Source organism: Echeneis naucrates, chromosome 5, assembly GCF_900963305.1.
Source record: "Echeneis naucrates chromosome 5, fEcheNa1.1, whole genome shotgun sequence".
NCBI classification, from domain to species: Eukaryota; Metazoa; Chordata; class Actinopteri; order Carangiformes; family Echeneidae; genus Echeneis; species Echeneis naucrates.
Window position 1 is genome coordinate 24226853 of NC_042515.1, and position 26250 is coordinate 24253102.

The window sequence follows — 26250 nt, forward strand, 5'->3', positions numbered from 1 at the left end:
TTCCTCTTTTTTGGCAGCTGTCACCAAAAACTTTTCTTCTTCTTCCTGAACACAACGAGGAAGTAAGAAGACAGACTGTGGACATGGAGCCAGCATTTCAATCTGAACACAAGGTTTCATATCAATACAGCAATAATAACTGAGAGTCCAACAAGCTGATTAGCATAATAATTTAGGCTTCTCTGGTTTCTTTGTTCAGTGAATCACACTCAGTTAGTATTAATGACAGAAAATAGGAAATAGAGACTTCTGTCCTTCCATTGTATTTTTTGCTGCATCTTTGCAACAAATATCTAAATGTTTTAGACCAAAAATTAAGATAGATATCATTCAATGAATGAAATTAACATTAATGGGATTAAATTTTAATGTTTAGTTTGAAGTCTTTGTGTTTTATTTTAGTGTTAACGTTGAGTGTTTTATTTGAAGCAAAGGAGAAAATCTATTTGTCATATGTTGGGATATGTGGGGACTCCATAAAGACTAAGGTCTAAACCTGCTCCGTGTAAAGTGTCTTGATGTAACTTAACGTATTTTTAACTTAACTTAACTTAACTTAACCTTAATTATTGAGTCAAGAATCATTTGTTCGAAACTGGAGACAACTGGGCCACTTAAAGACAAAAGCTGTGTTCATTATTAATATCTCCTTTATCCATTAAGATGCAAAGAATTCCTGAGTCTGGTCTCCAGTTTTGGGTAGCTGCAGTTGTAGCGCAAACTGCCTGAAGTGCACATACATTCTACTGTGCATTCAGAGCTACCCTGCTTGCTTGCTAACTAACAAGCTTTCTCTGTAGTTACCAGTCACCGCTACAACCAATAACATGCTGCTGCAACAAGAGGGCAGTGAATGACACAATGAAGGCAAAAGCAGAAAGACACATTCTTGCACCAAAAATGCATTATTACTAAGACATATTCATTTAGTTGATCATTTTCTTTCAATAGAAGGGGTGCTCCATTTTAGTGAATTCTAATTTTATCTAATTAACCAATTAATGCATGTCTTTGGACGGTGGGAGGAAACCCATGCAAGCACAGGGAGAACATGCAAATTCCGCACAGAAAGGCCCCAGACCTGGGAACCTTCTTATTGTGGGGCAACAGCGCTAACAGCTATGCTGCCATGCTGCTATTATTATTGTTATTGTTATTATTATTATTATCATTATTATCCCTCCAGGATTAAACCTTGCATTTTCAGGAGAGACCATTCCATTCAGGGACAAGTATAGTGTCAACATCTTTAACTACTACACTTGTGCCTTTGCTGGCCAGACCTGCCAAAAACCTGTTGTAAAAAGGCCCAGCAGGTGACCAGAAATCTGGCCCACACTTGAACACACAAAATAATAAATTGCAAAGTGTCTGGTGATTTGTGAGAATGACCATCAAACTGGGACTGGATGTTCATGTCCATGAAAAGACGACTGAGCGACTTTCAGACAAAGAGGTGACATCATGAGATGTGTTTGAAAGCTTCAGAAAATAATGGGACACTGAGTTAAAACTAAACCAGTTTCAAATTTCAAAATTCTCTCTATATATTTTTTTCATATTGATGATATATATGATCATATATGATCACATGCAAACACTGCACCTGTGTCCAAAATCTGGAGTCATGCAGATGCAAAATAAATTGTTGAGTTTGAATTTGGATTTTTTTTTCATTAAGATCTATATTACATACATTTATTTGAAAAAGAGAAAAAGAGACGTAGACGTAGCAGTAGTTACCGAAATGAAGTGAGGATAATTTAGTCAATTAACAATTATTTTTAATTAATTTAAAACTATTTTAACAATTTCACTTTCCTACTATAATAATCATATGTCAGGTCGCTTTGAACCTTGGCCAGTAGAGGATTATTTTATTTTAAGTTATTGTAAGAAGCAAAAATAAATAAAATCTGTCAATGGCTCTAAATTCAAATTTTCAAAATTTTACTCTGTAATTATTTTTTGGGGGAAAGAAGCATTGAATGGGAACATCATAACCATGTGGGCAAAAGCTTTGCCACATCCAGCTAGTATTTATGACCCTCACATGCCTGCAGGCAAGAAGCAAGAGTCTGCAAATCAATGCCTGAGCTAATTGCTGTTAGAGCTAAATAGAGGGGCCTGGGTTACAGCAATAAGATCAATGTTTATTGTGCGGATGAGCTGGCAATTGTGCCTGAATAAACTCAAATTAGTGTATTTTTAGGCAATTTACATATGAGTGGCACCAAGACAACAGGCAGTAATCCCTCCATGCTGAGATGCAGGTGTAAAACAAAACGGACTAGGAGCGTTTTTAGGGTTATTAACAGGAAAACTAGTGTTATAGGATAGTAACATGCTGTGCTGGGTCTATAGGGCTGGAGGTAAATCAGCACCTTTGGCCACCTCAAGGATAACAGACCATAAGTGAATGAAAACAGAGTGGGGATGGGTTCAGTGGAGCACAGTTGGTATCAACACAACAATCTTAGCTTCAGCAGAAACATTGCATTCCTCTCTCTTTTCATGACTTTCTTTATTAAATGCGCAAAACATTCTAAAGCAGCTTCCTGAAGTCATGTGCTGATGCATCAGAGATGTACAGTATGTACAGTGTACAGGTTACAGTGTTTAACAGCCAATGTAGCAGTGTCTAAACATAAACAGCCGTGAAGGAACTTTTCTGAACAAAATTAGAATTAAATCACTGAATGAGTGAACGTTTGCATGCAGCATGAATGTATGCTACTTCATTTTGCATCCTAGAAGACACTCTAAAGTTTCGCTATGCCCAGGTGAATTATGTGTTAATATGTAAGAGGTCAAATATTTCTTTGTTATTTTTTTTATGTTACTTTGTGTTTTTATGCTGAAACAAAAATAAATAAATAAATAAATCTAAAAATTTAAAAAATTATGTCACAGTCGTACACACTCTGCTATTCTGCGTTATTAACACAAGATTATATTAACGCAAGAAATTGCTTCAATAGTGTATTAGTGTGTGTTCCTTGGCTTAAAGATAGTGATAAAATCGTTATTAATGCTCAATCAATCATTTTCTGAATACATTAGATAGCAACCAACAGAATTGGTTGGGTGTGCAACATCTGTTTGATAGCAATATTGTTCTAAACCTTGGAACAAAAGTCTATGGGTTTCTGTAGAAATCTTTACAGCAGCTGGATTTTGGTCCAGATGTTCTATGACCCTTTTTCCCATTAGGGGGAAGGGAGGGATGATGTCTTCCTCATTAATTTAAGGGCTTAAAAGGCAGTATCTGGCTCTCTCTGTGATTTCTTTCTTCTTTTTTTGGCAACCAACCAACCAAACTTTTTGGATTTTTTTTTATTGGTTCACCTACTGTCCCAGCGCTGTGTAGAAGCTTAGACAGGTTGGATTCAACATATGATAATCAACATTTCACATGAAAATATTTTAAGTCTATTCTTTTTTTGTGAAACGAAACATGACTTTATTGTTGTTGTTGTTTTAAGGCCGTGTTTTATGAACTGGCCTCTTGTTGGGAGTCCCTCAGGTAAAATGGCCTGCAAACATATGAATTCAACGCGGCCCTTGTGGAAAATAGAAGAGAAGGCTGCTGCTCATTGTAGCAGCCACACAACACGGCGGATTCCAGCAAACTTCTTGTATGGCTCTTTAGAGAGAAAGCCCCTCTTTTCATTCGTCCTTGTATACCTCTGACCAAGCTAAGTCTTTTCTTTTTTTCTCCCTCTCTCCCTCTCTAATCCGTCCCTCTATTTCAGGAAGAGAGAAAAAACACAAAACCAGGTTCACGCAGTGCTTTAGTGGCTAAAAGTGAAAGAGCTTGTGTTTTTTTTTTTTCTTTCCCCTTTCCCTCCCTGCGCTGAGTTGAGTCTTGAATCGCTTTGGAAAATTGCTTCTTTTGAAAAGAGGGAAGGAGGAACAACGTTTAATGGGATCCAAAGGGAGTCTCTGCTCTTAAACAGGTGGAAATTGGACGTCCTCGAGTTTATACCAACAGTAAGTATATAAACCGGTGTAGAAAAGGAGCGCTCCCATCTCAGAGGATTAGCAGCTTTCGCCTGAAAAAAAAAAAATAAATAAAATAAATAAATAAATAAATCCCAAAGTGAAAAAGAAATGAGAGTGAAAGCAGGAGCCTCAGAGCTGCAGCTCCTAAACAGATGAAAACAATAATGACCACACACACACACACACACACACACACACACACACACACACACACACACACAGTCGGCTCAGGTTGATGACGGCGGCTCCCTGTCACTCAGTGACTGAGTTTGGGTGTCCGCTCCTGTCAGGAGACAGTGATCTGCGCTGAGGAGGGGTGGCCGCTGCCAGCATGTGACACGGAGCAGTCGGCTGGTTTCTCCACACCCATCTAACCATTAAAGAGGTAACCTCCGACACCGACACAACTTTCTGCTCCCGCGTCCTGCAGGAGCCGCAGCATCTTTTCTCCTCCTCCTCCTCCTCCTGCTCCTCCTCCTGCTCCTCGCCGTCTTCGTCTTCTCCTCCTCCCTAACGAGCTCTGTAATGTCCTGTTAATTTTGTGTGCACTAGTTAATGAGCATTAATCCATCACCCCTGGATGCTATTGTTGCAGCGGGGATGGCCATTTGAATGCAAATCCGTGACACTGTGGCAGCAAGGTGCTTATTAAACTGATGTGTCCTGTCTTTTCTGCCGGGAGCTCAGGAGAGTGAAAAGACGCGGGGCAGCTGGAGGAGCAGGTCGGGCTACACCGGGTGTTGCTCACACCAAGTTCTGCTCTGCTGCAAACACAACACAAAACAGCAACAACACAATGGCAAGTTCTGCCTCGCTGGAGACTGTAATGTCATGCGGGAGGACCGGACCGTCCGCGGCTCCCAAGACTCTGGCCTTCTCCATAGACCGGATCATGTCCAAGAGCTCGGAGCCGAAGGCGAGCACGGAGGAGCGGGCAGAGGGGAAGAAGCTGCTTGGACTCTGCTCTCCGATTCCCTGCATGATCCCGCTGCAACCGTTCAGCTACGATCTCCAAGCCAAGGCGCTGATGAACTACTCGGAGCTGTGGAGAGCCAGTTTCAGAGGGACTTTTTGCGGCTCCTCGGCCGCTCCGTGCAAAGGGAACTGCGCCTTGTGTGGAAAGGCTGAGCCGAACTTGAAGCAGCCACTGCTGTCGTCCGGGAGCAGAGTGGTGAAGCCGCAGGTCATCCACCAGGCTGTGGCCATGCCCAGTGGCGGCTCCCTCTACTATCTCAACTACCTGGACTCTGCGTACCAGCAGTCCGAGCTGCTGGCCGGACACTGGGTCTCCAGTCCGCAGGCCCACGCATCCCTGTCGGCGCACCACAGACTCTTGCTGCTGGAAAACGCCAAACTGGCAGGGGTCGGGGCCGAAAAGATGCCCACACCCCAGTACCCGCACAAGGAACATCTGCCGGGGCAGCTGGACCAGATAGTCAAGGAGAACCACGGTCTGAGCGCCGAGAAGACCGGCGTCAAGACGCACAGCAAGCTGAGCGGCAGCGGCGCAGCGGACGGGAAACCCAAGAACTTTACATGTGAAGTGTGTGGAAAGGTAAAGTCCAACTCCACAGGGTTCACACATGATTCATCATTTTCACTTTATAGCCTACAAATGCCAAAACCAAATAATTGGATCCAGTTACATTTCATTTTCTTCGAGCGAATAAAAGACACTGGAATATAGTGTTTTATATTTCGTTTTAAATTTAGGTTCAAATGTTTTTTTTGTTGTTTTTTTTAACAAATAAAAATAAAAACACCATAATAATAAGAAGGATCCGTTATTTCTTTCTTTTATAGACAGACATTTCCCGCTTAAAAGACAATTTAAATAAATATCCGAACCTTACATTTCTGAAAATATGAAGAACTATTGGATTATAATATGTATAAACCGTGTTATTATTATTATTATTATTATTATTATTATCATTATTATTAACAAGAGCATCCGCCGTTATTTCTGTTTTCTCCGCAGGTTTTTAACGCGCATTACAACCTGACCAGACACATGCCGGTGCACACCGGAGCTCGGCCTTTCGTGTGCAAAGTGTGCGGCAAAGGCTTCAGACAGGCCAGCACTCTGTGCAGACACAAGATCATCCATACGCAGGTGAGACTCTTCGTTTTTATTAACCTGGCTCTTAAAATCCTGCGTTTGATTTTTTAATTCCATTTATTTATTTTTTTCCCATTTATTTTATTTTATAAAGGAAAAGCCTCACAAATGCAACCAGTGTGGAAAAGCTTTCAACAGAAGTTCGACTCTCAACACGCACGTCCGGATCCACGCCGGGTACAAACCGTTCGTGTGTGAGTTCTGCGGGAAAGGTTTCCACCAGAAAGGTAAAACACGAATTCATTAATATTCTGTAGACATGTCGTTGCCTCAGTCCCAGCGACAAATAATTTTCAGGAAAAAAACAAAACAAAACATCTTTCTATTTAGTCTTTCCTGGCATCCTTAAATTAATTTATAGTAGGAGAAAAAATACCTTCTGCTCAGTCCAGATGACCTCATCTATTTTTAAAATTTTTACATTTTCAAAAGCTAAACGTCATTGTTCTCGATTAATTTTATTTGTTTTAAGACAAATAAATAATCTGACTTTCAGTTTGGTTCTTCCTTTTATTTAATCCCATTCATTGAGATGAGGAACTTCTGTTAGTCCATCAGTGTTGCTGTTGATTGGTGTCTGGTTGATTTGTTGCTGCATAATGGACTTCAGCTATTGAGGGAAAAAAAGGTTATTATGGAGTATTTTTATCACATTTAATTTGGCATGAGTAACTGTGAGATGTTATCATCTTGGACGAATGGAAGGGAAATACACCTTTGTCTCCTGTAAAGGAATCTTCATGCTGGGGTTTGTTGTGAGCTAACAGAAATAAGACCAGGGCTAAAACACGACCATATGCTGCTGCTCTGAGTTATCTGTGAGAGTAATGAAGGAGGAACTAATTGCAGAACCACCGATGAGCGTGAAGCGATCAGTGGAAATAGGACATGTCACTTTACACGGACTAATTCCCCCTTCAAGACGGCAGCATTTGCTCTGGGTCAGCTGCCAGACCCCGGGAAAGTTGGGAATCGGGGCTTTTTCATTGAGCTGTCGCAGTGTTTGATTCTGACAAAGTTTGACAACTTCTTGACTTTGGCACAAAAACCCCTCTGATTAATGAAGGCGAGGCAGAGCAGAGGGACAGAGGGAGCTCTAACTTCACCATGAACTGCTGACCTTGGTGGGGAAAAGAAAAGAGACGGATTCTTTCACTTTCACATCAGATCCGTATTCTTTTCTGCTTTTTGTTAACCCATCGTTAAAAAAAGCGACAAAACAAACAAACAGCATTTTTTTAAATCTTAATTATCTTATTTAATTTAAATGTAATTTTTGATAACTAATTATTTTCTCCATTTCAGTGGGCTTTTTTTTTTTTTTTTTTTTGCTTTTTTTTAATCTGTAAAAAAGTTGAAGCTGCTTTCCTCTTATAATGCATTTTGGTTTCATCTTTCTTCATCATGACTGAAGGCTTTTTATTCCTTCAAAGAGCGACCTTTTTTTTCAGTCCATGCTTCTCTCTTTATTTTCTTAATATTCAGTCAACCATTCTTTGCATTGAGACAATTTTTTCAAATTGTTTTACAACAGATAATGTAAAGGTTATAGCATGTTTCATTGCAATTATCACGCAGACAATTCACAAGAATTGTGGTATGATTTTATTGAGAGATAGTTTAGTTTTGGCAAATTGTAAAAGCAACTGAGTCTAATTGTGATTCTTTCTCAGGTTTACACTCAGAATAGAATAGATGTGAAGAGCAGCATCAAAATTTTTGATTAAAACAAGAAGGTCAGACTTCAACTCCAGCTGTTTCTTGTAATTAGTCCTCTTCTTACATCTCCAGGAAACTACAAAAACCACAAGCTGACGCATAGCGGAGAGAAGCAGTACAAGTGCTCCATCTGCAACAAGGCCTTCCACCAGATCTACAACCTGACCTTCCACATGCACACGCACAATGACAAGAAGCCCTTCACCTGCACCACCTGCGGTAAAGGCTTCTGCCGCAACTTTGACCTGAAGAAGCACATCAGGAAGCTGCACGACAACGGCTTCTCAGCAGCCATGGAAGCCTCCAGACCACTGCAGAGCTGAGTGACACAAGCTGCTGGTTCCGTTTGTACCGCGAGAGCCTTGCAGAGACTGAGTTGAGGTCCTGAGCTTGTGGCCACGTTGAACAGTTTTGCAAGATCCAGAAAGAAGGTGAAAAAAGTCCAATAAAATTGGACAAGAGCCGTTAAAACGAGAACTGTGGTAATCTGAATCTTAGGATCCTGTCCAAGTGCACCAGCTGTTACACTGTAAAGACCAGAGAGGACACAACATCATAAACTTAACACTGGTCCCATTCTGTAGGAACATTATTGCTTTCTTTTCTGTCCAGGTAGAGCTACTTCATGCTTCATTTCAAACAGGGATGAGTTATGTATCTCCCTGCTGGGACTGTAAATAATAGGCTATTAAAAACAATCTTATTTAAAATGTGAATTGTCTGGAGACCACATTGCCATGTTGTGTATTTCACAAAAAAACAAAACAAAACAAAACATGTTATTGTGAATGCGTTAAGTTATAACTTATAATGAAACCTGAATGTTTGCGCCATGTTGTTTCCATTTTTAGAAGCATTTGAAAATAAAACTGAGCAGTATGATTAAAGTTGTGTAGCATCTTGTGCATGCAAAACACTTGGTGGTAAAAAAAAAGAAAAAAGAAAACATTAAGTCAGGCAATAATTAATTAATTAATTGTATGTGTTCCATCTCACAAGCAAACGCGAGTTTAAAGCCTGAATATGAGCTTCAAGATTTTATTTCAAATGCGAAGTCATTAATATTTCAACTTTGCTGGTGTTGTATTGTGGCGTTTCATGAGAAACCCACATATAGACACAGTCTGGATTCTAGTGTATGCTCTGCAGCCACTTTGCTTCAGCATTTATTGACAGACACGATCTTAATACTGCAGCATTTGCACTTGACTCCGGCGTAATGATCAGAGATAACACGAGCCCTTGAAACCGAATTACATTAACCAGCTAAACGGCCTCGGGAGGCTTGATTGTGGAGTGGGTTGGGGCTGTATCATCCGGAGCCGCTCATCAGAACACAAGATAATGGAGCACTCAGGCCGCAGCTCCTCATCTGGGCCTCTGCGTTAATAGAGCAAAACTTATTCTCCGCACGGCTCCTGGAACAATATTATCCCTGCACACATTCTGTCGAGAGGCAGATCCGTGCATCCAAATGGCGCTCTTTCTATTAACAGCCAATTAGCGCTCAGCCGGACAGGCCGGGCCTATGGAAGCCTGGCAGGGATAATATTGCCAGATGAATGCCTTGCTCACCTATTTCATCAGGCCGCATCAGAGACAATTTGCAGCAAAAAAAAAAAAAAATAAATAAAATAAAAAACACCTCCCGAAAACTGTCAACTTCAATATAACTTCAATATAAGTGAAGAGCTTGTGGGCATTCAGCCAAAGCAGCTCCACCATCATTCACATTGCGTCCATATTTCACTCCCATTTTCATATAAAAAAGCAAAAACCTGAATCATGTCGACAACGTGGAGGTGAACTGACGAGGATGTGATGCTTTTTCTCTTTGACGTTTAATCATATGCACACCATGCATCCTGTCTCAATCTCAATATTAGGTGAAAAGCAAACTACTACATCAGTATATGCTGCCTTTTACAGCCTAACACACGTCTCCTGTGGCCTTTGGGGATGAAGCAGCAGAGGAGAACTCTAAAAATAATGCCCCTCACCCCCTCAAAAAAAAAAAAAAAGCAAATAAATGAATAAATGCAATTAATAAAAATAAATAGAATACATACATAAATAACATGAATTCATGTGTAAAGGCTAATACAACCTCAGACCCAGGTCGTTCAAACATCCGTAGAGACACCACATCACACTGGAGCTCAGTGAGAGAGCAGCCTGCTCATCTTAACGCTCCTCATCACCGACCTGCTCCTCTCTGATGGCAATGGAACAATGTTCTGCATCAGCAGCCCCAGGTTTGTCTCTTCCAGAGCAATGTGCAACGTGTGTGGTGACAGAAAATTCAGACACACACACAGAGAGCCGCCGTGTGTGTGCACATGAGTCCAAAGCCTGAAGGGTGCGGGACATGAAAAACAATGCTGGAGCAGTAAACAACCTAAAGGCGAGCAGGTTGTCCTTTTTTCTCTCTGCACCTACCCAGCGTCTGAGCAACAGCCTCAACATCCACAAACACGTTAATTGACGAACTGGAGCTTTAATTAAGGCGCGGCCCCGCGTTGAGGAGATTAGAATGAGAGGAGGGCGCGGGAGCGCGCACCAATCAGTTGTCAACAAAATGAGGACATCTTTTTTTTTTTTTTTTTTGGCTCCCTCTGCCACCGGGGGGATCACCGGGGATTCAGGCAATTTACGGGCCACAAAAGGAGCTGGTTTGAGACAGGAAGAGAATAAAAGCGAGGGGCGGTCTTTTTGTCTGGCAGTCTGAATTGATTGTAAATGGGAGATTAGCGGGGAAGCTTCAGCAGAAGCCCGTAAGTGCCCGATGGAGGAGGACGGAGAGAAAAGGACCAATTAAGTCTACCAAATGTTAACTTACATCAGTTTCCCCCTCAGTTTAGCCCACATGAAATTCCAATTAAAATGTCCCTGTGTTAGCAGTTTGTTCTTCTCTGAGGAGGGTGGAGGGGTGACGGGTGGTGTCACTCCACAGCCGGCCACAACGTTCCCACAACATTTGATAACCTCAGCTCCAGGCTGTGTGTCACAAAAACAGACATTTTATCTGAGGACAACACTGAAACCCAGAATATTTAGTGCAGAGGTGGAGTCATGACCCACAGCCTCAGCTGTGACATTTCTGCAAACAGTGACAAGCTGCAGTCTCATTGAGAGAGAGAGAAAAAAACATGTTTGTGATGACACACCAATCTATACAGCTACTAGCATTTCATATCAGTGCAACTGCAAGCCATAATAAAATGTAAATTATTTTGAAATTCCAACAGGTTGACATAGAATTTGAAACCTTGAAAAAACAATAATAGAAAGGTCTTCACATCTTTGAGTATTGAGTATGACATCCCCCAGCCCTCTTCTATTATGGGAAGAACTGGCCATTTAGCACAATGAGCCTCCCGGATTCATTGTGAAGTGCCAGGGGTTAATGAGCAGTGGCTTCTCTTCACTCTTTGGCTCCATTCCTGCTTCAAATGAAAGGATGGAGGGAGAAGTGGACAACAGTGGGAAACAGAGATGTTAAGGTGTTAAGTTTAAAAACACATTCATGTTACGTTTCTAGATTTGAGAAAATTCAATATTATTGATGGAAATGTTGAATATGAGCAGGGAGCACTTAGTGTGTTGGGCCCGGGCACTCAGCAATCAGGGTTGTGATGCATGGAAATAAGTTGCTCAAGAAGCTGCCGAATACACAGATTAAAATGGAACAGCGGTGGTATTCACTGGCACCTCATTGAGATTCTTTTACAAAGTCAACCCTGAGCCTTTCACCACCAAAAAAACTCATCAGAATGTCTTAGAGACAGCGGCGAGCAGCTTGTCCTTGGGATGTGCCTGCCCGCCTGCCTTGGCATGTCAAGGGCGTGACGGGCCAGGAGAAGGTGCTTTGTGGCTGGGAGGGGAAGCAAAGGGGCTGCTGGGAATTGAGAGGAGAGGGAGATCTCATTGCTTTTAATCTATTGTCAGACTCAACTCCCTTACCTCCATCTGTCCATCCATCAGTCTGTCCACCCCTTCATCTATGTGGTCTGTAGCTAGAGGCTGCAGTAGGTGTGAGGGCAACTACCGACTCGCTAGGTCTGACTAAATCAAAGCACATTTTTCCTTTTTTACCTTTTATTTTGTGAATTTCTGAAGAATATTGTTGGACTGTAGGACTCCCACCATTCAGGGCGCCCTAAGCGACTCCACAGACTTTAAGGAAATTCAGTGTCACCTAAAATATCTTTGTAGATTTACACAAGATTTCTATAGCTCAGTGTTATATATAAAATCATGGCCATATTTCCTTGTTCTTACTAGTTTTCTAACTGTAACCGCTGTCTGTTTTGATGTAGCAGCTACAATAAATGAAGTGAGCTGAGGAGACAAGCTCGAAAGGAAGAAACAAAACACTGGAAATGAACTGAACATATTGACATTATACTCAAGTACAAAAGAGACACTGACAATGCCAAATCACACGACATTTCCTGTCGTGTAGAAAAATTTCGCTCTCACAGTAGGTGTGTCTGTGTGTGTGAATGAACCTTTATTATGAAAATTATGATAATGCTGTTCACTTACCCCTGTCGTAGTGTAGTACTCAAACTGACGTGACCATTTAGCTTTTTACTAGAGTCAAAATGTGGATGAATCAGTTCTCACATTGCAGAAAACTATGTTTTGTTTTGTTTTTTTTTTTATGTAAACTGTTCATGGATTCAAACTTGGACTGCTGAAGCATCTAATGCTTTGTTCTCTGTCCAATTTCTTTGGTACAAATGTAGATATAAAGCAGGAAGTTAGTTTGACAAAAATGTTTTTGAACCTGCACAGAACAGTTTAAACCTTTCCCAATACACTGCAAACAACAGGCAGGTGACTTAAACTCAGACATAATAGAATTTCTATCACACTTCACTTTCTAAACCTTTTGATAAGTTTCAGTAGGAGCTGGTTTTCCAAGTTAACAGTTAGTCTGGCTTGATTTGGTATGACTATTATGAGGAGTGTACAGAGTATAAACACATGGCACACGCTGACACACATGAATAGCTCACTGACTCCACAAGTCACACCATTCCAGTCAGCTTAAATTTATCCAACTGTACTTCTGTTGAGGGAATCCAATAAGCAGGAATAATAGGCGAAATTACATAAATACCACACGCAAACAAACCACGTGGGTTTTGCACAAAACTGCAAGAGATTAGAGTGAAGTGGATGCGTCTGTAAAGGGTTAGGCCTGACACTTATCATACGAATACATTTTCATTCAGGTATCTTGAAGAAAGAGAAAAAGAGACCCCTTGCGCGTTAGCCTATTGTTGCACTATTTACCAACAAGCTAATGTGACAATTTTCAAAGGATGCTAACTTCATCTAATTTTAATATCAGGCTAACCAATGGCAGTGACAATATCTTTGCGAACTTGTTTTAGCCAAACTAATAACCTTAACACCTCTTCCGAGGTTGATGGGCACGTTTCAGGTGTTGTCTACATCACCCTGTGTGGCAAGCGGAAAATAGATGATGTCTGTGTGATGTCAAACACTGCAGGTCGCAAGGGCCAATCAGATATACAATCAGATTCTGGTGCGAAAGCTGTAGAGATTTTTTTAGTTTATTTCATTCACTTATTGTTACTCTATAACGACAGTTATTTCAAATGTAGCGAAGTACAATATTCAGAAGAAAGTATACTAAAGTAAAAGTAAAATTACATATTTTTTAAATTACACAAAAAAGTACAAATTACACAGAAATGCTACTCAATTACACTAACGAGAGTAAATGCAATTCATTACATTCCACCCCTGTCAATCACAGTCATCCCCTGCTTTATGGTCTAGTTTCCTCTAAATGGGACCATCATTAAAAAAAAAACAAAACATCATGTTGTATTTAGGAATTGAAATGAAGCTAAACGCATTCGTCCCTGAATATAATGTGTGTCAAGAAGCTATACAGTCATATAGTTATCTTTATACATCATCAGTCTCTTATGAGACTCATGACGCTGTGAGATTATAACCTGCTCTGTGTGCCATTCAACATCAAAATCCATCATTAATATTGTCCAGTCTACTGACAAGAAAGTCCCTCTCCCTACCACATTTTACACAGACCCACAGGAAGGTACTTGGCACTGATCTTGATCCAATACCCACCCCAACTCAACAGGCTCTTTTCAAAGAGCTTTAAACAACTTTACTCCTAGCTTTCCCCATATTGCCCAGATCTCCAAGATATTACACCACAGTGGAGATGGGTTTCAGCTTTTTGTATCTTTGATCTTATCCTCTCAGTCACTGCCTCATGATGCAGGTTAGAGTTGATATGAACATTGACTGGGATCTTTTCCATCCCCCTACAATATCCACATAATCACAGAATCACTCAGAATCACTCTCTGAGGAAACACTTGTGTGAAATGAATAGCAAAAGTAGCAACAAAAGATGCACGACAAAGGATCAACCCAAATCACAAGGCTAAACTTGACACAAAAAATTGGCAATTGGAAACACAATCAGGGCAAGGAAAAACAATAAGGCTGGCACAAAAGGAATGGCAAACACAAGGCACGACACGGCTCCAGATGGCCCAGGGACATCAGGGTGCAAAGCATAAAAGTCTCTAATCAACTCAGGGTCCATGATGTACAGTTGCTTGCAGGAACCCACAAACTTTCTTCTGGACCGTAACCCCCAGTCCACCAGGAATTGCTTGCCCTGGCTCAGATTGCACAACGCCTTTTCACTGAATATACTGGACCCTGAGCTAGAGGAGTTTGACCCTGGTCACATGGAAAGGGGGGTGCACTCTAAGGGTCCTGATGACCATAAAATGAGTCAGCTTTGAAAATCTGTTCACCACTGTCAATGTAGTGGTGTTACCTTCTGTGACTGGAAGTTCCATAGAAATCTCTGCCCACGGACGAGTACGCACCGTGAGTGGCTGCAGCAGTCCCATCTGGGCCCTGGAAGAATTCTTGTTGTGACCGCAGACACAACTCACCTCCACATACTCCTGTACCTCCCATTCCATGGATGGCCACCAAAACCTATGAGCGATGACGAACATGGTTCTTTGGACTCCCGGGTGACAGGTGAGCAGCAAGGTGTGACCCTAATGGATCACCTGTGGGTTTTGTGAAAGCACAGATTCAGGCTTCTTGGAAAGGGGCTTGGGTTCAAACAGACGGGACAGGGCATTGGGCTCAGTGTTCTGGGACCCCAGCCTGTAAGAGAGAGCAAAATTAAATCTGTTAAAAAAAACAGAGTCCATCTGTCCTGGTGAGCATTTAATCTCTTGCCTTTGCAGATATACTCCAGATTTTTGTGATCGGTCCAGACCACGAAAGGGTGCCGCTACCCCTCCAATCGATGTTTCCACTCCTCCAGTACCACTTAACAACTCCCAGTTCTCGACATCATAGTTTCTTTCGGTTGCAAAGAGTCTCCAGGAAAGGAAGGCACAGGGGTGCCTGTGGAAGCATTGTCCTTCTTAGACCTCCGAAATAAGACTGCTCCTACTCCCTCATTGCTAGCATCCACCTCCACAAACACAAACAAACAAACAGCCAAGATCAGGAACTGTGAGAATTAGGGCAGTTGCACTTTTCTACACATCTGGAAGGCCCCCTCAACCAATGGCGGTGCCAGGGGGGTACTAGGTGGTGCTTTAGCTCCCCCTATAATAGCCATAGCACCTGCCTAGCCCCCAAAGAAAGGTCTGTGTATATATATATATTCTTGTAATTGCATAAAAATGCCCCAAATTTCAAGGCATCTTCTCTTGAGTGTTGAGCTTTCCCAAAGCACCTGCAACAGAAAATCTCTGGAGCCTTCCCTGCCCTCAACTTAAGGCGACCACGTGAAAAGAGACTGGGGAGATGCAAGAGAATGAAGAGAAGCAGCTATGGCGCTTAAGTTTCTGACATTTACATGTTAGCAAATACAAAGAATTGCTGAACATTCTCATGGCTATCACTTGAGCCACAGTGCTAACTTTATCCCAATTCATCTGTATCTTTCCCAGCGCTATGGTATAGCTAAGGAGTGATACCAATTCGGCATGAGTGAGATTTGAAATCGGTGGAGAAGATCGGGGCAGCAGGGCAGCATAGTGGTTAGCGCTGTCACCCCACAATAAGAAGGTCACGGGTTGAGTCCCCAGCCTGGGTCCTTTCTGTGCAGAGTTTGCATATTCTCCCCTTGTCTGCGTGGGTTTCCTCCAGGTACTCCAGTTTCCTCCCACCATCCAAAGACATGCTGTCTAGGTTAACTGGTGACTCTAAATTGTCCGTAGGTCTAAATACGAGTGTGAGTGGTTGTACCCCACCTCTTGCCAGGAATGTTGGCTGGGATTTGCTCCAGCACCCTGCGTCCCGGAAATGGAAAAGCGGTAGAAGATGGATAGATTGATGGAGAAGATCAGGATGTCATCCAGGTAAACATACACAAACTGGTTCAGAAACTCTCTTGAAACACTGTTGATCATTACTTTACGGTGGAGGCATTATACAGACGAAAGGGCACACAGACGAAAGGGCATGATCAGATGTTCATAGTGTCCGTCAGATGTGTTGAAAGCAGTGTTCCATTCATCCCTTTCTTGGATACGAATTAAATTATATCTGTTCCTCAGATCCAACTTGGTGAAAACCTTCACCTGTCCATTGTTGACATGAGGGACAGAGGATACTGGTTCTTGACAGTGATGTGTCATTGAAGGGGCTGTAATCAATGCATGGTTGGAGGTTCCCGTCTTTCTTGGCGATGAAGAAGACGCCTACTCCTGCTGGAGATGACAACAGATTGATCAAACCTGCATGGAGAGACTAGTCAATGTACTCTTTCATAGCTTTCTTCTGTGGTCCACAAATCGAATACAGCTCCCTTTGGGAATAGGAGCTCCTGGAATCAGGTCAATAGGACAGCCATGAGCAGTGAGGAGGCAGAGAAGTGGCTTTGCTTTTGTTAAATACCTCTCCAAGATCATGGTAACAACGGGGTACAGACATTCTCTATACCTTCTCTGTACCATGCTTCAGTCCACATGGCGATTGGTTTCCAATAACCATGGAAACACTAAGAAAACAGGGTGATGGGCGGAATCAAGCAAAAAAAAAAATTCATTGAATTCATGATGTGAATGATCATTCACATAAACTTACACTGGTTCAGTCCAGTGAGTTACCTGGAAAAAAAAAATCTCGCTCTTGTTGAGAACACTAGCCTCCAGGGGCTCAGGAAGCTGCTTACTCGTGAGCGCAATCAATCTGGCAAAGCCCTAGTCAATCAAACGCTCATCTGCCCGTGAATCTATCAGGGCCTTTTCCTGCACCGTAGTGCCACCATTCTGTATTTTGGCATCAGCCAAAGTTATGAACAGGGATTGATTAGACTAAAGGCCACTCACCAGCAGCCTCTCATCTGCTGGCTTTCCATTTTCACTTTATGTTGCAAGAAGATGCCCCTGCTGGCCGCAGTAGTAGTGCTTCTTTAGGGTCTCCCACCCTCGAACCACTGGCCTCCCCTCTCTTGCAGCCAGTTTTCTGTTCGGATGGCCAAGGCTATTAGGGCATCAAGTCCACTATGCAAATCCAAAGGCACCAACAAGCGAATAGTTTCAATGACTCACAGATTGGTAATCTCCGTGCATTTTGCAACTCTCAAAGGTTCTGCATTCTCCAGACTCCCCAGATAATTTCTCAGGGGGCAAATGTCACAGTGTGGGTGGATGACCTTCAGCCAGGAGTGGAGACACTTTGCACCTGGGTGGTGAGAAGGTGGATTTGAATTCTTGGCAGCTCTGAGGGTTTTTGAGTCAGCTGGGTCCACTCTGGCCAGTTTGTACTGACAGAACAGTATGAATCAGAATTCAAAGAGGAAAGGCAAGGAAACTGAAACATAAGGAGAGTAGGAATTTCAAAATAAAACAGGAAATGAGACAACACTGAAACAAGACAATACCGGACTTCAGGACATGACACTATGGTCCTCAGACCAGACTCCTGTCCTTAGCCCAACCTGTACTTAACATATCTTTCACTTCCAAATGGGTCCATGGAAACAGTTCTCTTCCTGGTTAGACAAAGACCAAACAGGCTGTAGCAATGACTGTGATACCTCATATTTCTTCAGAGGAGACGGTGCCCCTTTAGGACAGTAGGAACCACCGAAATGATTCCCACAGAAAAGACAAATTGAATCACGCATAACACATTCTGCCCAAATATATACATCTTTGTCCAGCTAATTAATGTGATCCTCTGATGCTGCAAACAAATGAGCCATTTTCTCCATCACACTTTGACTACACTCAGCTCTTTTCTAGTGGCATTAAAGCAGTATACCATTGTTGGGTGGGATCAGTTCATTTGGGGATGTCCGTTGCCACTCTTAATCCATTTGACCTGACCTGGCCCTGCTGGGAAGCATCCATTCTTTTCACTTTAGGCCACCTTGTTAATGGCAAACCAGTATGCTGGCTCACACAAATGAAGTCCCCCTCACACTGAACTGAAAACCCAACATCGTACTTACTATCAAATTCTATGGTCTGTTTTATTATATATTTTTTTTAGGGCAGTCTCACTGTGCTTTTTAATGTGCACTGCCAAGATTGTGTCTCTTCTGCTGTATGGGGAAAGTGGGAGATCAAGGTGACAGCCAATAGGAATTAAAAATCCAGCATGACTTACGCATTTGCAGTATATCGATCTACTGCTGTTGAACATGTATTCAACAGCAAATATCACTTTATTCTGGGCTAATTTGTGTTCATTTCTTTCTTATCCCAACACTTTCCCATAGGTGTTACAAGTGATAGATTTTTTGGGAAACACATGTGGTCTCTCAGGTTTTTTAGCTATTTAGATCAATTAAAGATTGACCCAAACTGCACCTTCTCCAACTTTATGTGGTAAATAAGTGAATATGATGCATTACACCAAGTGGCACATGTGTGAGAAGAAGTGAGAAGGAGAGTGATTACCCTTGTGCAGCTTTGTCCTAATTAAGAAAAACAAGTGTTTGCTTTGACTGGTGTGTGTTTGACAGTAAACTCATTAGAGCACGATAAAGGACTCAATTAAGATTGAAACACAACATGCTGGCGCCATGTGTGGATGCATGCCAAGGCAGAATCAATATCAACAAAAGGCACAAGCGCACAAACACAAAATTCATACGTGTCTTTTCAACTGCCCACTTAATCCGTCACTTGATATGAATAGCACCACACTCTCTGACTTTACCAGGCGACATCCATGGAAGCACAATCAATACAGTCACTGAAGTGGAATCCAGCACAGAGCCCCCCCACCATCCCGTCTCCACCAACACTGTATTCCCCGACCAGGCTACTCCAAAAGCAATAAAGCACCTCAAGTGTATTCAAATTCAGCTGGGGAAAGATTTTCACATTATTTCACAATAAAAATGGTTCAGTTGAAGTGCATGAAATCTGACAAAGAAGAAAAGCATTTTCTTTTGTAAGGAGCTAGAGGAGAGCTGGGAGGTATGTGATTATAGCTAGTGTGGTGAAGTTAAGGGCTGTTAAGGAAATAATGCTACACTTCTGTGGCTGTGCAGCTGACGAGGAGCCGTACCAGGCTACCTTAAGGCCAGTGTTGCTTCCTCTCATTGTATGACACTAAGCCTTCTCCTTAACGTGAGACAACATGACAACAATCAAGGCCTGTGTGAATGGAAAGACAGAGCTGGCAGCACAGGCATTTAAGTAAAGGTGACATGCGATGATCAAAGGAGAGACTCTGGACTTTCAGACTCACACGGTGTCAGAGGAAAGCCTCAAACAGCACCATCAGGCACAACTCTCAAAAACCATGAAATGTGAACACAACCACTAAGAGGGATACTAATGAGATATGTAACTCCTCCACAACCAAATCATCTCAGTAGCAATTTAAATTTTATCAGCAGTTGATACAAACCTGCGATCCCAATAAATGCAACACAATCAAAGTGTGAAATAACAGGCTGCAAAAACACATCATGCCAAAATATTTTCCCTCCCGTTCACTTGCCCCTGCTACACTCACAGCATATCGCTGAATGAAATGCAGCGTGCAATTACTCATTATCCAATCAACTGGAGTCGACACTCAACCATTTGCACGGCTTTGGGTTCAGCCAATTATCTGTCAGGGTTCTCAGTGGGCTGTCAATAGCCAAATCGCGTTGCATAATCTTATGGCTCCAGAATCACACCATGTCACCAGAGACTGAGGAGGGCTGGAGGAGAGCTGGGCTGCCGTCTGAGGGATCATTACCGTTATTGGTGGTTGGCAGAGTGAATCGAGGTCTGCTCACTGACAACACTGGTGATTCAGGCTGCATCACCCCAGGGCCTCGACCATTAGAATACATAATGCAAGCCTAGTCATTTGGAAGGGCTCCAGATCATGCTCTTCAAATCCCTTTAGATAATTCGCTACAATGCATCTTCATCACCACTCCCTCCTCCTTTTCCACCCACCTTCCAATCCTGTCACACATGATTGGATACAGGCCTAATGCTTCCCCCACTCCTTTCTTCCTTAAATCCTACCCTTGACCTCACAGCCCTTGCCCCATCCTGCACTCCACCGCCCGGCCCCTATCAGTCCAAACTGGCCCAGTCAGTCAGTGGTGGCCGGTGGCTAGTTGACCCCTGAGGGTCCTTACCACTGTGGCCCCAGCTGAGGAGCCTGGGCAGCTGCCAACCACCAGCCGCTTCAACCCCGGCTGTCCGGATGACTGCGTTTGTCAAGCCGCCACTCCGTGTCAGCCCTGCACGAGTCTGATCACCGACAATAAGGGGTGCAAGTGAGGGGGTCCCATCTCTGGTGGTGTGGAGAGAGAGTAGGTACAATTAAGGGGGGTTGAGGCACTGGGAGAAGACCCCCACTCTGGTCTCTGGTGGCAGTCAGTGGGATGTTCCTGTCATTAATCAACTGCTATTGCAGCCACTGGCTCTCTCCTGTACAACCACACAACTTCAGCTATATCAGCCAGATCAAATGCAGGACATGTTGTTGTGACCCCCACTGGCCCCATGAATGTAAGCAGTCATACTGTGCAGGCTCATTCGTTAAAGGGTAGCTTTAAGCTACTCTTTCAATTCAAAACATCCAAAAACACAGCTGGAGTGCGAAGTTTGAAGAGTGAACCAGCAAGATCTGATTTTGATCCTGAAACCAACTATTGTACATGCTATTTTCATGCTTCAAGTTTGAAATATCATAGCGATCTTGAATTTTTTGATAACAGAATAAACCATCTTTGGAGGAGAAGGTGGAGCTGAGGAGGACTGAGGGGTGGGTCAGACCAGATCTGTACTCTATCCTGTTTGTGTGCCACAGTCTGTCATTTAAACACACACCACCAAATACATTCCCTGTTACATGGTCTGTTTCCCTCTAAATGGGACCATCATTTGAAAAAAATAACATTGTGTCTTTCTGAATAAGACTTCAAAATAGATATCGAGACCATGAACCAATCTGGACAACCTTTACTGAGAAATCAAGTAAGAAATATGTCCATTCTCATATTGACTTTGATAAAATTTGACTTCTATTGTTTACTCACATTCAGTTATTTCAGAAAGGCAGGTTGCAGTTTTAATTTAACAGTCAATATTAGGTCAGTGTCCTCTCACCTCCCACCTAGATCTGATCCAGCTCTAGCAGCTTGTGCTTGTTTCAAGGCTTTTGATTTGAGCTCCTGAACTTTTAATGAGCGTCAGCAGAATCCAATCTTTCTGCAGCAGCTCAATCCTCCACATGGTCTTTGTTCTGATCTGCATCATCAGCTTTGAGATATGAGATAGACAGATGTGTCTCTTCACACAAGGTTCAATGAGATGAGTTCACCACAACTGGACCCTATGTCAGGTGTAGAAACATGGGAGAGCTTGAGATAAAAGTGTCCGAATCCTGAACTGAGTCAGGACTGATGAGACAAAAACAAAATTTTCTTATCTTCACAATGAAACTGCAACATCGTAAAACGTGAGAGGAGGTGGGAGGGTGTGTAGAGTTTCAGATGAATTAGTCAACATGAATAGTCGATGATTGTCCTGACTCAGCATATCTCCAAATTATTTCTAGTGCCTCCTAATCTTCTTGAGTCTCTTGTATCAAAGCAATGTGTCTGTCTCATTGAAGAATAATTTCAGTTGAATATGATGCCAACACACAAAGGTGGGCTGTGGGTTATTAACATGAATATTATTAACATTTTCAAGCCGACTGCATGGCTACTCTCTGAAGCAGAGATTTAGACTCTGGCTCCCTCTAATGGATTTTTTGAATAAACAACATTGCAACATAAAAAGGTTTCAAAACGGGGCAGTGCCCTATTCCTCTCAAGATGGGCACAGTATGATGTGATCCTGAATGTATACACATGTTTCTGTCTTTCACCATCAAGCATGAGATATTGTTATTTTTATCTGGACTATCCTGTGCTACCATGGATATTCATGCATTCATGCATATTCATGGATATATCAGTCAGGCTTATTAGGCCAGGCTGCAAATCATGACAAACTATTTAGTACAACTCAGGGCCAGAAAGTAATCTGAACCCCAACCAGAGACAGTGAGAAAACAGCAGATAAACAGTCTGATGTCCGAATATAAGTGCAGACAAAACAAAGAAGAAATTTTAATTCTGCAGTCAAAGGAAAAGGATAGGGACATTTCTAACTGACTAACAAAATAAATGAATAATCACAGCAACGCAATATAGTTTCTGATACTCTGTTTTGAGCCATTTGTTGTTGTGATAGTGTGTTAGACGGTCAAGTCTTAAGTCTGGTTAGGATGATAAAATCTTTATTAATGAAAATCATTGAAATCTGGACATCTTAAAAAAAAAAAAAAAAAATAAAACCCCAAAACTCTGTTTTAAAGAGTCTACTCTGGGATAATCCAGTCCAGATTTAAGAAGTATAGTTATATGGTCTACTACTATACACAGGTGCATCTCAATCAATTTGAATATCATCAAAATGTTGATTTATTTCAGTAATTGAATTCTAAAGTGAAACTGATATTATATAAATTAATTAAATGCAGTCTGATATTCATTCATTCATTCATCTTGGTGGGTGGGGCTGGAGCCAATCCCAGCTCGCAATGGTGTAGGGCGGGGTCACCCTGGACACTTCGCCAGTCCATCACAGGGCCAACACACAGAGACAAACAACCACTCACCCTCACACTCACACTCAGATCTTCGGACAATTTAGAGTTATCACTTAACCCAAACATGATGTCTTTGGATGGTGGGAGGAAACCTGCGCAGGCACCGGAGGAGAACACTCCACACAAAGAGGCCCAGGCCTGGAAACTGAGCCTGTGACCTTTCTGTTGTGGGGCAACAGTGCGAACAACTACGCCCAGTCTGATATTGCAAGTGTTAATTTTTTTTGAATACTTATGATTATAACTTACAGCTAATGAAAACCAAAAACTTGAGCTTTTTGAGATTCGCCTATAGAGTCTTACCCAGGGGTCAGCAATGTGTGACCCTAAAGCTGTTATGTTTTTCTTTCTGACATCACAAAAATGAACAAACCAAAGCCCATTAAAATAAACCACAGGCTTTTATTATGCAAGAGAATATTAAGAATATATCTTTTAGACCCAGAGTTGATATTGGTGTTTTTTCATGTGCAAGTGTGTCTGCTGTGTGTGGGTGAGAGGAAAAACAAACAAACAACAAACCAACAAAAACAATAACAGCAACAACAACAAAAACTCAAATAGGATGATACCGCAATGAAATAAAATGCAGTCATTAAATACCAATTGCTATTTGTTTGCCCTTTTGACACTGTTAGGCTGTAGCTATATGTTTTAATTGCAGTTAAGACAAATATTAAATATTGGGAGGATTAAAATAGGTCTGTACAGTTCTATGTAAAATGTAATTGCTTTTTTTATAGTGAAGATTGCAGACCCTTGACGAAGGCCAGGATCAGACTACACAAAGTTAGCCCGACTTTGGCCCGATTAACACATTGCAGACAAACCTTCAGTGGTGTGCCGACTATGATTGGTCTGGAACAACCACCCCTAAGTCTTGTAGTGTGACATTATGAAAGATCAGTGATCTGGGATCTGGGACACTACAGGAAGTTTAGCATGTCAGAATTGTTTGTCATTTTCCACCCAGTGGAATGTCATTCAACGTTTTGGTTGGCTGCTGCCTAGTGGAATAATAACAGATAGGGAAAATTCATGTAGCTTTGGCAGCAATACCCAACAGTACCCAAGAATACCCTGCTTTTGTGACACACGCACACACACATACCACCGTTGCATTGATTGACAACTGCTTGTCCCGCCTCCCCAACGACTTCATGGATTTGGTAGTGAGCTTGAGGACAACATGCAATGATCAGTCAGGGTGTTGTCAGTGTCAGACTTGTAGTGTGACTCTTTTCCTCAGACAGCCAGGGTCCATAGTGCCATGTGTGTGTAATCTGATTGAGTGATTGATGTGATCCTGGCAGCAGAGTCAGTAAACTCTTGTTTTATCTTATTAGATTTTACCACTTCTGTAGCAGTTCCTTTCAGGGAAGATTTAGGAAGAATGTAGCCTACAGTCTTAAATCTGGTTATGGGCTTTGACGCTATGTGTAAAAAGAGGAAAGTGCACTTTTTACACTATTGAAGAGTGCAAATGTGTATTACTGGTTCATAATAGCTTGCTGTTGCATTATCACACTTCTCCGGACAGATTTAAAAAAACATATCACACAGTGATTCAAAAAATTACATCAAAACCCATATTTTATTTTATGTATAGCAATACCATTTACATATTAAATAACACTATAATAGAATGCTTTGATATAGCTTTCAACAAAACAAACAACAACAAAAAAAAAAGAAAAAGAAAAAGAAATTCCAACCTTTTTCTCTTACTTCATGTTACAAAAGAGTAAGGAACATCCACCTTTTAAAATGGAACCAATGGGCCAATGGAACAGAAATAATTCAGAGAGCTGAGAACAGAGTTATAGCATCTACAGGATATAAAGCAAAAGGAGAGCAGGTGACATCATAATATTACAATCACTGCCTGAAGATCAATGGAGAGTGAGAAACTGGAAACTGGATCTGATGGTGTGGATACAAAAAACCCTGGTTTCCACGTGATCCACAACCGACAGCAACACCACAGTGAGTTCGGATGAGAGAGAATAAACTGACAGTATGTGTTAAACGATCTGATGTGCCAGAGTGGAGACCTTGCGAAAGTTTTGCTTTAAAATGGTGAAAATGTCTGAGATACTGGCTCACCAACAGAAATACTGAAAATGTGGTTCAAAGCATGAAAGATGAGACATTTCCACTGACAAAGTCGATACAGACACAACTTCCACAAGCAATAGGGAGTTCCATTGGTTATGGATAGTGCAGTTGGTTGTGCACTTCAAAGGCAACATAAAAATGATCATAACAGTCAGAATGGAAATGAGTTTGCAAAGAAATGGCAGCGACAATCAGAAGAGCCTGGTCACAACAGGACTCAAGATTTCTCATAATATGTTTTCCATTCCCATGACATAATTAAAGTAATTTATCATAGTTAGGCCCATAGAGTAATAATGATGCTCTTACTTCGATGTGATCAGGTAGAAAAATTAGCATTCAAAACTTTCCCAAACGACTTCAAATCATCTCCTGGCATGGAAAAGATTGTTCGCAATTTCATAGTTTTTACGGGAACTTCATGACTGTTTGAAAACTGCAGTTGGAATACGATGTGGCATCAAACTGTTTGTGTTAATAATAAGTTAAGATCCACATAGGTAAAAAGGGAGACGCTGCAGGTTTAACCAGGTGTCCTTTTGATGGGAAATTTGGAGTCACCAGTGATTGTGGAACCTTACTACCTGTGTTAGCATTTGCAGGCTATACAAATTCTTTCTTTACATGTTAATTATCATATATATGTCAACACATGTATTTGTATTTTTTTTGTCATATTGAAATTTTATGTAGATTTAAACATTTTTGTGAAAGCTGTCAGTTTTTGTATGATGACATAAACAGATCTTCTCTCTGTGTAGTTCAAGTGAGAGCTGTGCGTCACCTGTAGACGGCAGGTGGAGATGCCCAATCTGGTTCCTGAAATGTTGCTACGAGTCATCTCACCAAGGCTGTGTGTTTTAGAGAATTGTTAACATAAACAAAAACCAAACTGTTCCACCACACATACGCCACGCAGCTATTGTGTTCCTCCAAGAAGGCAAGAAGAGAACATGCAAACTGCACTGGGGCGGTCTGGCTCATAGGTTTAAACCCTCATACTCATACTGCACAGTATTTTTTTAATTGGCTTTTCCAGCTTACTCTAAAATAAGTGACTGGCTATCATATGTTATTGTTAAGAGTTCACTCAGTTT

General features: G+C 41.8%; 1 protein-coding gene across 1 annotated transcript; it reads left to right on the forward strand.

Annotated features, from left to right (window-relative positions):
* The first annotated feature begins 4652 nt into the window (after positions 1-4652).
* On the forward strand, positions 4653-8169 carry fezf2 (FEZ family zinc finger 2). The gene is made up of 5 exons (XM_029502900.1): positions 4653-4727; positions 4760-5560; positions 5987-6121; positions 6222-6354; positions 7919-8169. Exons 2-5 carry the CDS (start codon positions 4802-4804, stop codon positions 8167-8169), a joined length of 1278 nt encoding a protein of 425 aa, XP_029358760.1. The 5' UTR covers positions 4653-4727; positions 4760-4801.
* Positions 8170-26250: the final 18081 nt, after the last annotated feature.